Source organism: Papio anubis, chromosome 14 (assembly GCF_008728515.1).
Source record: "Papio anubis isolate 15944 chromosome 14, Panubis1.0, whole genome shotgun sequence".
In the NCBI taxonomy this organism is placed as follows: Eukaryota; Metazoa; Chordata; class Mammalia; order Primates; family Cercopithecidae; genus Papio; species Papio anubis.
In genome coordinates, this window is record NC_044989.1 from 103,371,911 (window position 1) to 103,387,085 (window position 15,175).

Consider the following 15,175-nt stretch of genomic DNA (forward strand, 5'->3'; position numbering starts at 1 on the left):
TTAAAATTGGAACACTATTTATTTATTTATTATTTATTATTTTTTTTGAGACAGGGTCTCACTTTGTTGCCCACGCTAGAGTGCAGTGGTGTAATCACTGCTCACTGCAGCCTCCACCTCCCAGGCTCAAGCAACCCTTCCACTTCAGCCTCCTGAGTAGCTGGGACTACAGGCATACGCCACCACACCTAGCTGATTTTTTGTATTTTTTGTAGAGATGGGTTTCACTGTGTTGCCCAGACTGGTCTCAGACTCAAGCAGTCCTCCAGCCTTGGCCTCCCAAAGTGCTGAGACTACAACCACTGTGCCTGGCCTTTTTATTTCTTTTATAAGTATGTAACTAATGTATTGCCTCCTAATTGACAGGGTGAAAAATAATGTCTTAACACTACTCTTTAACCTCATGTTGATAATACTATAGCCTAGGATTTGGCATCCTAATAAAAGTAGCATGTTAATGTTTTTGCCAGGAGTTAGGGGTGATGACTCAGGAAAGTGGCAGAAACCAGTTATTGGAGAAGGTGGATCAAGCATGTTATTCAACAAATATATGTGCACCTCCTACAGACTAGGCGGTGTTCTGTGTTCTTGGGAAATAACAGTGAACAAAGCAAAGATCCCTTCACTACCTCATGAAGTTTATATTCTGCTGGGAGAGAAAGAATGAGTAATGTATGAGTAAATTATACCATGTTGCCTATTATATGGGTTTTTAGCATATTAATACATCAAGATAATGTGGACCTAGAATGCTAGGAGTAGGGGAAAGGAGGGAGTACAGTTCGCAGTATTATTTACTGTTTTTTAATGATTATATTGTGGTTTCTCTGCTGTTGGTTTGGAAATGATAATTGTAAATCAGTGGTGGCCATTCATACTGACTTCCTAAGTTTAAATATGTTATCTGAAACCTTGGGGATGAGCCAAAACTTAAGTGGTTTATATTTTTAAATGACATGAGGTATACAATACATATGAGCAGTTGCTGATTTATAAAGATAGAATTAAAATATTAAAATAGTAATTTTATGTATGGATAGTTTATAATCAGTATGAGAGAAATTGCTTATCTTTTTAAGTCAGTTGCTGAATTTTTTTTCTGGTTCTTGCTTTTACTAATTATAACACCCTCCATTAACTGTTCCACAAGTTATATCTTAACTCAGTTCTTTTGTATAGCGTATTTAGCTGCATAAATTCACGGAGAAGCAACATGGTGGAAAAGGCTGCACCTGGGCTCTGGAGACATACTTGGCTTCACATCAAACTCGGCAGTCCAGTATCCATGTAACCTGGTATAATTTTAGAAACTTTATGCTTGGCCGGTGTGGTGGCTCACGCCTGTAATCCCAGCCCTTTGGGAGGCCGACGTGGGCGGAGACCAGCGTGGCCAACATGGTGAAACCCCGTCTGTACTAAAAATACAATTAGTTGGGGGGTGGTGGCTTACGCCTGTAATCCCAGTTACTTGGGAGGCTGAGGCAGGAGAATCACTTGAACCCAGGAGATGGGAGGCTCCAGTGAGCTGAGATGGCACCACTGCACCAGCCTGGGTGACAGAGAAAGACTCCATCTCAGGAAAAAGGAAAAAAAAAAATTTATGCAGTCACTCAGAACCTTGTTTCCTCATTTGTGAAAGAAGGCTAATACCTACCTGCTGTGGTTATGTGAGAGATAAAAATTGTTTGTCTGTACAGCCTGGCACAGCCTGGCGTGTTGTAGAGGTGTAATATATGAGAAGCTCCTGTTACTGTTTTATTTTTATTCTGTAACATTAACAATTAGAAAATTCCAAAAATTCAAAAGTACATTACTACCTCTAGAAAGTCAAATATATTGGCTGGGTGCAGTGGCTCACACCTTTAATCCCAGCACTTTGGGAGGCCAATGCAGGTGGATCACGAGGTCAAGAGATCGAGACCATCCTGGCCAACATGGTGAAACCCTATGTCTATTAAAAATACAAAATTAGCTGGGCGTGGTGGCGCGCGCCTGTAGTCCCAGCTACTCGGGAGGCTGAGGCAGAATTGCTTGAACCTGGGAGGTGGAGATTGCAGTGAGCCAAAGGTTACAATGAGCCAAGATTGTGTCACTGCACTCCAGCCTGGCGACAGAGCAAGACTCTGTCTCAAAACAAACAAACAAACAAAAAGTCAAATATATTTGACATATTAAGGATTTTTTAAACTTTGAGGGATAAAGTTAAAGGCTCATCCCTATAACATCCCACTGATTTCTTCCTTTACACTGTGATCTCATGATCTAGCCACTGTCTGTCAGTGATACAGTATTGATTAAAATGGCTTTTAGGGATGTGTCTCTTCAGAGGACTTGTTCTCAGTATTTGAAGTTGGATCACTCAGAGTTGAGCTGTGTTGTCACTAGAGCTAGAGTTTTTATCTGGGAGCAATAGTTAGGCTTTGGAGGGAATGGGGGATTTCTATGAGCAGGAGGAGCATCGAGGGGAAAGGGCTGTTGCTGGGGGGTTTTGATTTATGTAGAAAATGGTGTTTTCCGGCCGGGTGCGGTAGCTCACACCTGTAATCCCACCACTTTGGGAGGCTGAGGTGGGTGGATCACAAGGTCAGGAGTTCAAGACCAGCCTGGCCAATATGGTGAAAGCCTGTCTCTACTAAAAATACAAAAATTAGCCAGGCGTGGTGGTGGGTGCCTATAATCCCATCTACTCAGGAGGCTGAGGCAGGAGAATTGCTTGAACCTGGGAGGTGGAGGTTGCAGTGAGCCAAGATCACACCACTACATTCCAGCCTGGGTGACAGAGCGAGACTCCATCTCAAAAAAAAAAAAGAAAAGGAAATGCTGTTTTCCATTACAGTTGAGTTTTTTGCACGTTTTCTTTTTGCCAAATGCAGCTAGGGAGATAATAAGATAGAAAAAGCAACTTCGATAATACGTTTTAAAATTCACTTTAATGGATTTTATCTTAGTGTGGACTGAGACTGAATCATTTGTCTTTAAGAGTGACTTTGGACAGCATGATTATATATCCTATTGGCCTCATTTTGTATTTGAGGAGACAGGGCCAGTAGGGTTCACTAACTTGCCCAAGAACAGAGCACGTTTTAGAGTCCGGGTGTTCTGAATCCTGTTTGTGTCCTTCTGTACCATTAGATTCAGCTTGTTATAGATGGCCCATGGGGAAATGGATCACTGTTGGCATATATCTCATATGTCTTAAATGCCAGGAGTCCATTATGTCATTGTAACATGGAATCCTTTTGGTTAAATCATGGCACTGTTTTTATTCACACTCTAATCCCTGGTTGATCTCTTCTTAGCTGTGCTTTAATGAGATTTTATTATACTTAAAAGTCTTAACATGTATTAGCTATTTAATAAATGATACATACTATTCTGAATAATTAGTGTTTGTTTTTATTCGAGCAGTTTGGAAAGAAACTGCCACTTGTAAGTACGTGGGGTGTTGCTTTCATTTCAGTTCCCTGAGGTCTGTATGTCAGTAGAACTGAGTTAATGTAGGCATAATCATTGTATTATAGGGCCCTGACTTTGAAGAGGCAAAGGAGTCCTTTAATGAGGAGCCTGTGTATGTTAAAGTCTGAAATTATTTTACTAAACCCTTTGTTTTGTAAATCTCAAACTTGTACATAGTGTATTGAAAGTAATGGTTTTAAAAATTTTTGTCACAGTCTTTGTCTTGAGACAATTTTACATTGAAATTTGGAATGTGGAATAGATGAGAAGCTGCTATGACATACCCCACTGGCCCATCAAGCTTGAGGAGTGTCATGGAGCGTAATTTAAAAGTATTGTCCTAAGTTACTACAGATTGTTCTTGTTTTTGTTGTTCTTGATTTTGTGTTGATCCTTGTAGATTGAGAACCTCGTAGCTTGGCCTTATTATATTTGTATATCCTGTAATTAGATGGTCACGTAGATCTGTTGGGAGTTGCGACAGAATGATAATTTATTGTTCCAGTTCATGCCAACTCAATGGGATCTACTAGTAGAACTTTCAGTTTATCTTTTCTTTCTAAATTCCCAAACCATTTACATTTGTCATGTGCTTACATATGAGCCAAAACTTTGGTTTCTAATTACATTCAGTGTAAATATTAGAGTGCTTATTCAACTCATTTAAATAAAAATTGATTGCAGTTTTATCTCTCATTAGTTTTTTTGCCATTCCTTGTGTTTTATTTTGTTCTGCCTGAACACAGAGGCTGTAGAACAAAGCAAGAGTAAGACTTCGCAAAATAGGTGAATATTTCACTTGCTATGACTGTGTTTTGATCCGTTGTATAGAATGTAAACTCTTTCATATATATATATCAGAGTCTAGTTTCAATGTACATGAAAAAACTCAGTGTATAAGGAAATCGTGTAGTATTATCTTTTGGATAAAGATGGATTTTTTTATTATCCTCTGCTTTTGGTTTTGAAAGAATAGTAGAAAATGTCAGTACAGTTTCTTTGCGCTTAGAACAAGAGGGGAAATTAGTAAATGTGAGAAATTAATCGCAGAGAGATTTTTAAAAAGGTCTTATACAAATATGCTTTCAGATAATATTTCTGTCTATATATCTGTAGATAGATAAATGGGTAAGCAGGGATAATTAGGAGTATACAACTGATAGATCAGTGGTTTAGGCTTCAGATTATAACTGACATTACTTGGCTAACATTACTATAGTGTGTTGGGCTTTAATTCTTTTTACTGAGTATCTCTGAGGATACCTGATTTGAGACTTGGAGTATTCAAATTAGCTGTCTAATTTCGTAGCAGTCTCCATGGACTGACTTATGTAATCCTAGGAATTCTGCGGGTGGCCCCATGGCTCTTGTTAGGAGTTGGACAAGGCCTGACAGTCTTGTATATGATGAGTGCTGACCATAGAGAGCACCTGTAGAGTCTGCATCACTCCAGCATGCTGTCAGTAGGTCAGGAAAAGCGAGCATGATCATAGGGCACTTTGTTCATTGCACTTTGGTTTTACCTGAGATGTGCAGCTGGCACAGTGGGTGTAGTTTCACTCTCTACTTATTTCTTAGTTACAGCTATCTATGATAAAGGATGGAAAGCTAAGGTTGGGATTTTATTTTAGGTATTAAGTATCGGTACTTCTTTTGGCGGGGGAAGCAAGTGGGTTGATACACATAATACCACAGAACAAAGATTTATAGTTAGGCAATTGAGACCAACTATTAGAGGAAGAAAAGGGCCAGGCAGGGTGGCTCACGCTTGTAATCCCAGCACTTTGGGAGGTGGAGGCGGGTGGATCACGAGGTCAGGAGATCGAGACCATCCTGGCTAACATGGTGAAACCCTGTCTCTACTAAAAAAATACAAAAAATTAGCTGGGCCTGGTGGCAGGTGTCTGTAGTCCCAGCTACTTGGGAGGCTGAGGCAGGAGAATGGCGTGAAGCCAAGATCGTGCTACTGCACTCCAGCCTGGGCGACAGAGTGAGACTCCATCTCAAAAAAGGGAAGAAAAGTTGGTTTGAGGAAGAAAAAAGTAAAAAATAGTCTAATTTCAGGATTTTGATTCTGATATTTGAATGTAACCTGAAATTTTGAATGTGTTTGAATGTATTTTGAAGGTAACCTAAATTTTGATAAAACATTTAGCCTGCTAATAAATTCATTGGGTACATGTTTTGTGACTAGTATAGTATGTTCTTTACTATCATAATTTAGTAGTTATAGCATTTGATATAGTTTAAGGTACTTTAGGTAGAATTTTTAAATATATATTGATATAATTATATAAAGGACATACTCTGTGTCGTATATAGTTCCATTTTTAGAATCTGTTAGTATGTTTTCCTGTATTCCAAGTTGTTGACTCATTTATTTTTAATTAGTATTCTGTAAGCCAATTCAGTCATTTCTTAAATGATTATTATTTTTTAAAAAGTTTCGTGAGGCACCATTTAAGAAAATGAAAATATCAAGTCTTAGATTTATGAGACAATAAGAAATGTATTTTTATCATGTTATTTATCAGTCTTTTTCTAAATAACTAAGTGATGATTCCTTGGTATATATTTTAGGTTTAAAATCCAGAGGTTGTTTTGAAATATTTTCTAATTTGTTAAAGGAGCTTGTTTTGAAATTTGGATGATAGCCTAAGTATATTGATTGGTTGTTTTTAAATTTGAAGTTAAATGATAATTTTAAAGGTAGAGTAGCCATATATAACTCAGTTTATTAGCAAGAAAATATCAGTTTAAGATACTGCAGTCAAATTAGTTTTAGTTCTGAAGTACACAAGGAAGCAGACATTTGGGAGCTTCGGTTACAGTGCTAGTACCACCTAGCATTGTAATACTGGTGTTCCCTGGATTTGAGTGGTGATGTGTGATATGCTGTGAGGATGTACATGATAGTTTTGGCCCCTGTAGAGTTCATATCTTCAAATGGCCTTGGCTCTTACCATTCCTGTATACAAAAAAATAGTATAAATTATTACTCTTGAAGTTGAGATTCTTTAGTTTGTCCTATATTTTTATTAAGTTTCTGACATGAATTTGGAAATTTAGAATCCTTATTCAGTTTACTTATCCTGGAAAACCTTAATATATGAGATGAGATTTTGATGAAGTCTTAAAGATTCTGTCTTAACTGTTGACAGGGTGGTAAATATAAAGTCATGAGGATTAAAATATTGACTAGTTCAGCTCTGTGCTTGCAGTTTTTCCCCACTCTAAGATCATATTGTATTGGGACCACTAAAACTGAGCAGGAAGGAATAAACTAGGAAAACAGATGATGGCCTGTTGTTGGTGAAATACTGTATCTTTGAAGACATTGATTTTTTTTCATGAAGCTCATTGTCACCAAGTATGGAACTCTAAATTGATGTTGCTTTTTGTTTCAGCATCAAAGCTGGACGACTCCTCTCCTACATTCCATATCAGCTGTACACCAAGCAGTCCAGTGTGCAGAAGGGTCTCAGCTTTAATCCTGTATGCAGACCTGAGGATCCTGTGCCAGGTCCAAGCAATATAGCCAAACAGTTCAACAACAGGGTGTAAGTTTGTCTAGTTGGGGATTACTGCAAAGCTGGGTTTTTTTTGTTTTGTTTTGTTTTGTTTTGTTTTTTAAGACGGAGTTTTGCTCTTGTTGCCCAGGCTGGAGTGCAATGGTACAATCTAGGCTCATTACAACCTCTGCCTCCAAGGTTCAAGTGATTATCCTGCCTCAGCCTCCCCCATTACTGGCGTGTACCACCACACCTAGCTAATTTTTGTATTTTTAGTAGAAGTGGGGTTTCACCATCTTGGCCAGGCTGGTCTCAAACTCCTGACCTTGTGATCTACCCTCCTCGACCTCCCAAAGTGCTGAGGTTACAGGCAGGAGCCACCACGCCTGGCCGCAAAGCTGGTTTTTATCAGTGAGCATGGCGCCTGCTCTGTTACAGACAGACAGAAGCAGATATGAACCCTGGCTATTCACTTATAATGAATATGTTGAAATATATGTGTATGAGTGTCTTACCTAAAAATGAATTATTTTTATGAAAATTTCATACATGTAAGTAAGATTTTACATTCATACTAGTTTCTCACCTTAAGCTAGTGGATCTTAATTGTTATTAAGTTTTTTCGTGGATTTTCATGAAAGTAATTATTTCCTCAAGTAATTTGTATTGCTTTCTCAAAAACTGAACTAACTGCACCAGCTGTATTTTTGTTGTGTTCCATGCATAAAAAGACAATGAAAATGTTAACACTTCTGGGTTATTTTTGAAAAATTCAAAATTCATAACTACAATTCTAAATATGTAAATATATAAGTGGAAGTTTAGTTGGTGACCCTTGGTTATAGAATTGAGAGTGAATCTAGACTTTATTCTGTGTGGCTGCTTTTTTTTTTTTTTAATATTGATAAAAGCTTTAGTTGCAACCCTGGATAAATTGGTTTCACAATTAATTGGTGGGTTGCCTTACCTTGTATATCAAGTGATTCATTTTTGTTAGCCTTCTCTTTATTAAATTGCTTGCTTTGCGAGTTGGATATATTTTTTTTTTCCGAAAAGACCAGGAGTCTAATTAATCTGAGAGGATCCAGTATCACTGCCTTCTGTAATTTTTGTTGTCATTTGTTATTTAACTTGTACTCACAAACGTATTCAAATATTTTTCATGTTACCTATTGCTTTTAATTTTTCTAATGTGGTATCAAGGTATATAGCAAATAATACCAGAAAACCTTTTCACAGAATACATAGCTTTATCTTTCTCTTCTTACCCACATTAATAAAAGTAGAAAATAGATATGTTTTTTCAAGATCTTCTTTGTGACACTTTTAGGAAGAAATTACCTATTAGATTTTACTTCTTAATACATTTATGCCATTGCCTAAGAAATGTAGCTCTACCCACGATATTTCCAGTACAGCTACTTTGCAAATGTCCATTTGTCTAGGCTGAGAAACTATATAGTACAGGAAGAATGTATGTTAACAATGTATTTTCCTGCCAGTATATGGATTTCTGTTGGATGTGTTGCTATAATGCATGTAAAGGATCTTAATGTTTTTGACACAAAACTAGATGTAAGACTTTCTGACGTACATCACTTTTGTTGTTTTCTGGGGTTTTTTGGGGGGTATATTCAGTACATTTTGTACATTTCTTTGAAATGCTCAGCTGTGACATTTTGCTCCCTTGCATTCTCTTTATCTCAAGAGGCTTTCTCTGCATGTGACAAATTAAGTTTTCTTTTTTTCTTCTTTTAATCATATCCAGTTTGTCTTTTTCCCCTTCACTGGCATGATCATCTGTGAGGATGGCATCTACTCAGAGTTGCCTGTCACATTCCATGTGATGTTTAGCCAGGGCCTGAGCTAACCCTGAAATGGGTGATCATCCAGCTTGTGGAGATTTTCTGTGTAGTCAGGCTCTCATTACTGAGAAACCAGTTTGGTATTAGGATGAGGGACTTTTGGTGGAACCTGGTAATACTGTGGTAATTTCACCTGTGGCTTACTGCTCTGTAGGGCAGCCCTACATCTGGAGCCTGCGCTGTAACTGAATTAATGCTGTGGACATTTGGACATTTCTAAGTAGAATGAATTACTGCTTTGTAATTCAGGTTTTTGTTTTTGTTACTTAGATGATTCTTGTGAATGCATTTCTAAACAAACGTCTAGAGGAGCCAGGATGTGACTTTAGCATAACATATGTCATAGGTTCTACATTTATAAAGCTGTCGTCAGGAAACTTGGTCCAGATTGCCTTGTACCACCCTGGCATCTAAATGTGCATTTCTTAAAATGAAGTACAATTTCCCTTGTCAATAAGGCAAGTGTCCTCATTTTTCTGGGTGTAAATTTTACTGAATTACCCCCACACATTGACATGGCTTTACTTTTTGTCTACTTGTGCAACAGTTAGCTCATTAATAGGTTAATCAATATAGTCACTTTGTTTCCTACTGAACCTAGCTGGCTTCATACTGGATTTAATGTGTCAAATAGTACCTTTCATAAAAACTAAAGCTAGGAATAAGAATTCAAGTAAGGTTTTAAAATCCATTTTTGTGGAAGTTATTTGTAGTATATTAATTCAGCAGATATTTATTGACCATGTAGTAAATGCCAAGCACTGTGCTTCAGAACTGGATATTTAGAGCTTATAGATTCCAATGAATTCTTTATGGAAAAAATAATTGAAAAGTTTTTTGGGTTTTTCTTCAGCCATGAGAAATATTCTATTTTATTTCTTCTTTGGTACTATCTGAAGTGAAAATAAAAAACAAACAAAAAACACCTAAAGGGCTGTTAATATTCTAGAATTTTTCTAGTTACCTTGCTGCTTTTGCAAAGAATGATCTTTTGTCAAATCAGAATATAAAGTTTGTGGTTTAATTTTCAGGGTTTTTTTTCATTGTCAATATTCAATATAAGAATTTCCTGGCTGGGCGAGGTGGCTCAAGCCTGTAATCCCAGCACTTTGGGAGGTCGAGGCAGGCGGATCACGAGGTCAGGAGATCGAGACCATCCTGGCTAACACGGTGAAACCCCGTCTCTACTAAAAATACAAAAAGAAATTAGCCCAGCACGGTGGCGGGCACCTGTAGTCCCAGCTACTCCGGAGGCTGAGGCAGGAGAATGGCGTGAACCTGGGAAGCCGAGCTTGCAGCGAATTGAGATTGTGCCACTGCACTCCAGCCTGGGCAACAGAGTGAGACTCCGTCTCAAAAAAAAAAAAAAAAAAAGTTTCCTGTTTCTAAAGAGAGAAATACCAAAGTGTGTGCCACTAAGAAAATGTTGAAATGAAAAAATTGTTTTAACCTAAAAGTCAGACAGTATTAACTTAAAATTTTTTTCCTGCTTTAGAAATCACATCGTTAAGAAGATTGAAACAGAAAATGAAGTCAAAGTCAATGGCATGAACAGTTGGAATGAAGAAGACGAAAATAATGATTTTAGTTTTGTGGATCTGGAACAGACCTCTCCGGGAAGGAAACAGAATGGAATTCCTCATCCCAGAGGCAGCACTGCCATTTTTAATGGACACACTTCTAGCTCTAATGGTGCCTTAAAGACACAGGATTGCTTGGTGCCCATGGTCAACAGTGTTGCCAGCAGGCTTTCTCCAGCCTCTTCCCAGGAGGAGGATAAGGCTGAGAAGAGCAGCACTGATTTCAGAGACTGCACTCTGCAGCAGTTGCAGCAAAGCACCAGAAACACAGATGCTTTGCGGAATCCACACAGAACTAATTCTTTCTCATTATCACCTTTGCACAGTAACACTAAAATCAATGGTGCTCACCACTCCACTGTTCAGGGGCCTTCAAGCACAAAAAGCACTTCTTCAGTATCTACTCTTAGCAAGGCAGCACCTTCAGTGCCATCCAAACCTTCAGACTGCAATTTTATTTCAAACTTCTATTCTCATTCAAGACTGCATCACATATCAATGTGGAAGTGTGAATTGACTGAGTTTGTCAATACCCTACAAAGACAAAGTAATGGTATCTTTCCAGGAAGGGAAAAGTTAAAAAAAATGAAAACAGGCAGGTCTGCACTTGTTGTAACTGACACAGGTAGATACTTACTAAAATTGTTTTCTTAAGAAACAGTCACGCTTGATCATTTTGCTCTTACGCTATTATTGGTATTTCTGGTCAATATGAAGTTTTCATAATATAAAAGTCTCAGAATGTCAAGTCATGTAATCTATAGTAAGCATAACATTATAGAAAGCTTATTTATTAAAATGTTTTTAAAACAATTAGATTTAATTGTGGCTGACTGAAAATTTTCAGAGAATTTAAACAGTAAGATGGTTGGGATTCTGAGCATTCATTCCTCATGTAGACCTTATCGGTTGGTGAAGTTTTGAACTGTGTTAATGTAACATCTATCCAGTGCTTAAACCCCTGTAAGAATGCAATTGGTTTGATAAGAGGAATTGTTAAATTTCTAGAAGCTTGCATCATAATGATTTTTTAAATCAGTTTTGACATAGAGCTGTTATAATTAACAGTGGTAAACTTTCAGTGAGGTTATTTGACATCTAAGTGCATTGGTTCATTGTATTTTGAATTTTAATACTTTTCTTGTTATCAAAAACAAATGCAAACACAGTAGCAGACTGTGTTTCTGTGCCAGTCATAAATTAGTATCTGGTTTGAAGTTTTAGTTCCTTTTACAGATTATAGGATTTTTTTATGGGGAGAGACCTCAGAGATTAATACTATCCTTTAATTTATAGCTGTGGAAACTGAGGTATAGAGAGAAGCTCATGGTTCTGTCCTAGAAAGTGATAGAGACTCTATGTGGGGTGTTTTCTGTTATGTTTTACTGAGTTTGATGTATTCCTACGTACTTTTAGTCAAAAAATGCTTTTTGGTATTTAGGAAATATTTCAGAATAATATAGATACTAGATTATCCTTACATCATGTCTTGGCCTTGTTACCTGAAGGTTATTTAATTCTGAATGCTTCAGAGAACTATGATTAATTAGTTCTATGAATGGGAATAAAATGAGAAATTTTGTTATTGTGTGAAAGCATTTGGTAGATATTTGGCTTATGCATTCTGTACTACTTGAATGTTTAAAAGCATTATTTTGAGTTGCTTGCATTATGTTTATGTGATACTTTGAAAAATACTTCTATACAGCAGAATTGTGATTATTTTATGAATCATTTGAGATAATATAGAGGGCAGTAAGGAAGTACCTGGCTTTGGAGTTAGATAGTTTAGCATGAATCTGAATCCTTACTCTGCCACTCTTACGCTGCAGGACTATGGACAAGTTAGTTCACCTCTCTGAGTCTTAGTTTTCTTTGTGAAGAGAAGTGATAGATAGTCCACGATGTTTGCCTCATGGGGTTGTGAGCTTAAGAATACATGAGCAGGCTGGGCACGGTGGCTCATGCCTGTAATTCCCACACTTGGGGAGGCTGAGGCAGGAGGATTGCTTGAGCCCAGGAGTTCAAGACCAACCTGGGCAACACAGTGAGACCCTGTCTCTATCAAAAAGAAAAAAAAAAATTAGCTGGGCGTGGTGGCACGGGCCTGTGGTCCCAGCTACTTGGAAGGCTGAGGCGGGAGGATTGTTTGAGCCCTAGAGGTTGAGGCTGCAGATTCCACCACTGCACTTCAGATGGGGCAACACAGTGAGACCCTATCTCAAAAAAAAAAAAAAAAAAGTGGGGAGAACTAGGTACATGCTATCTATCGCAGGCACAGTTTGGTAAATGGAGTGGTCCAAAACTGCTAGGGGATATCTGTTTTTGGAAGCCTATTATAAAGACTAACCCTCAGTACTAATATTTTCAAGCCTGAGAAAAACTCCTTTGTGAGATCAGAACTTTTTACAAGTTCAGGGTTCTTATTTCCAGAACTTGTGTATCTTAGAGGACCAGAGGAAAAGGCTAAGGATGAGACTGATAATAGAGGAAAGCTCTGCTTGTGCCTGGATTAGGGTTAAAATGACCCTGATGAATCTCATTGTAGCTCAGGATGATTAGAAGCTTTTGTCCTTAGGTGAGGACACTCACCTTTATCTCCTTAAATGTGGTCTATGTCATTCAGCTCTGATCTTTAATAGTATTTAATGGCATAAGGGTAAAAATTTACAGATTTATGTTTTATAGACTGTTTTTCAAGTACTTAGAACAGCAACATGGTAGTTTTAAGGCTCAGAAATCAGACTGCTTGGGACAGAATCACAGCTCAACCACTTAATAATAGGCTGTGTGACTTAAACTTTTAGTCTACAGAATGGAGATGATACGGTTACCTACCTCATAGTTGTGAGAATTTAAATAAATACATACATGCAAACCTCTTAACAGCAGTGCCTGACACCTACCAAGCACTGGATAATAGTAGCCATTTTTATTGTTGTTATTTTATCCAGGCGTGTTTATAGATTGCATGGAATAATGATCATCAAGATAAGTTTTACTTAGCTTCATGTAACTAAATGTATGCCAACACCTTTGTATTTTTATAAAATAATCAGCACAATGAAATAATTTTAAGATGTACTTTTTGACAAACTAATTAGAGACTTAATTAAATTGGGCTTCTCTTGAGGTGATAGCAATAATCTGTAGTCATTTCTGGTTTTTTAAAAAGACTCCATTCTGGGTGAAGCATGTTTTAAATATAGTTTCTAAAATTAACTAGACCTGATGTTTTAAATAATAAAAATTAGCTTGGGGTTTGAATGCTGTCTTTTTCCTTCTAGGAGATATGTCAGTATTGAATTCTCCCAGACATCAGAGCTGTATAATGCATGTTGATATGGATTGCTTCTTTGTGTCAGTGGGTATACGAAATAGACCAGATCTCAAAGGTCTGTATTCTTGCTTATGTTTTAAGAAAATTGATATATTGTTGTAAATACATATTCAAAGAGTTTACAAAATCTTTTTAAAAAAATTGTGATTTTTCTTGGGAAAATCAATTTTTCCAAATTTTCTGTATTCAATTATCAAGGAAGGTATAGGGGAATTAGAGTTTTTCTTTCTCCCTGTAGAGATCTTCAGGGAACAATATTCATCTTCACCTGAAGGATATGTCATCGAAGACTAATGTAGGCAGGATCTATATTGGGCATTTTCTAAATTTGTATCTGTATTCCTTGTTAATGAATGGAAATTTTATGGTGGCTCTTGTCTGTGAGACTTGGGTCATTATGCTTTCTCTTTTGAGCAAATAACTTGATTAACTGTCTTGATGCCCATGAACATCCCAGCGTTTTGATTGTAGGATAATTTTGCATTATTGAATATTGCTAAAATATGTTAAGTCGTGTGGACAGTCTTTGTCTTAGTGAAATTGCAGATATTTGTGAACTAGTTAGTACTTTGAAAAGCATACATTCTGGGTTTTCCAGTGTTTGCCTCTGTCTGAAAGAGACAACTTAGTGTTTTCTTCCCTTAAATAAGGAATCACTGTGGCACAGAAGCTGCTGTGTTAATACCAGGACTTTATTTTTGTCATGGGTAGTGGTTCCTCAGCTCTGAAAGGAGTTATTAGAATGTTAAATAATTGATTTCCATAGAGTAACTTTTTAATGCATTGTTGATTTTATTTATTGGTCCTCAGAATAATGCATTGAGTAAATACATATTTATCCATGCTGTTGCTTTACAAAGTTAGAGTAAGCTTGTAACTTAACACACATACAAAAGGAAATGATACAGGAAAGTAAGTTTATACTAAAGCAAAAATTGAGGGGCTGTATGCTCATGTTTGATAATGTGGTAGGTCAGATTGTGATTCCGATGTGTATGTATTTAGTTTCTGTTGCTGTAAAATTGAGAGAGAAGTATAGATGTTAACTCTAGAAATACAAAAAAAGTATACTTGGTTTTTCTTTCCCCACCACTTAATGTCTGAATCTAGAGTCTTGAGTTGCCTGTTTTCTACAATACGAAATCAAACAAAAACCTAGAAGGCTGAGTTGACTGCTGCTTTCAGGCTGAAAAAATGTATCAGAATGGTCACAAATAATTGGCTTTTTTGGAGGTGCTGAGAAACTTAGATGACATTTACGTGGTGATTGATAGTCTTTAAAGTATTAGCTTCTTTAAGGATTAATGTCATAAGTAAAGGTAAAGAAAAAAAAGGCATGTTTTAAAAATCATTTGAAAAAGTTTTGCTTACATGTTGTTAACATTCCTGTACCCATATGCAGAAATAATTTAATATTTTCCT

The 15,175-nt window shown here is 37.0% G+C and overlaps 1 protein-coding gene across 14 annotated transcripts in view; it reads left to right on the forward strand.

The window, feature by feature from the left end:
- Positions 1–15,175, forward strand: part of REV1 (REV1 DNA directed polymerase) — an 89,557-nt gene that overhangs the window by 40,244 nt on the left and 34,138 nt on the right. For 13 of the 14 annotated variants that reach the window (XR_002516788.2, XM_003909025.4, XM_017947788.2 and 10 more), the window contains exons 5-7: positions 6,864–7,016; positions 10,329–11,038; positions 13,701–13,808. Coding sequence is in view for 10 of the 14 variants with exons in the window: in XM_003909025.4 (XP_003909074.2) it covers positions 6,864–7,016; positions 10,329–11,038; positions 13,701–13,808 (971 nt within the window). In the remaining 4 variants the exon portion in view is untranslated. The remainder of the gene's footprint in view (positions 1–6,863; positions 7,017–10,328; positions 11,039–13,700; positions 13,809–15,175) is intronic. The other variant, XM_021925104.2, reaches the window with a different exon arrangement.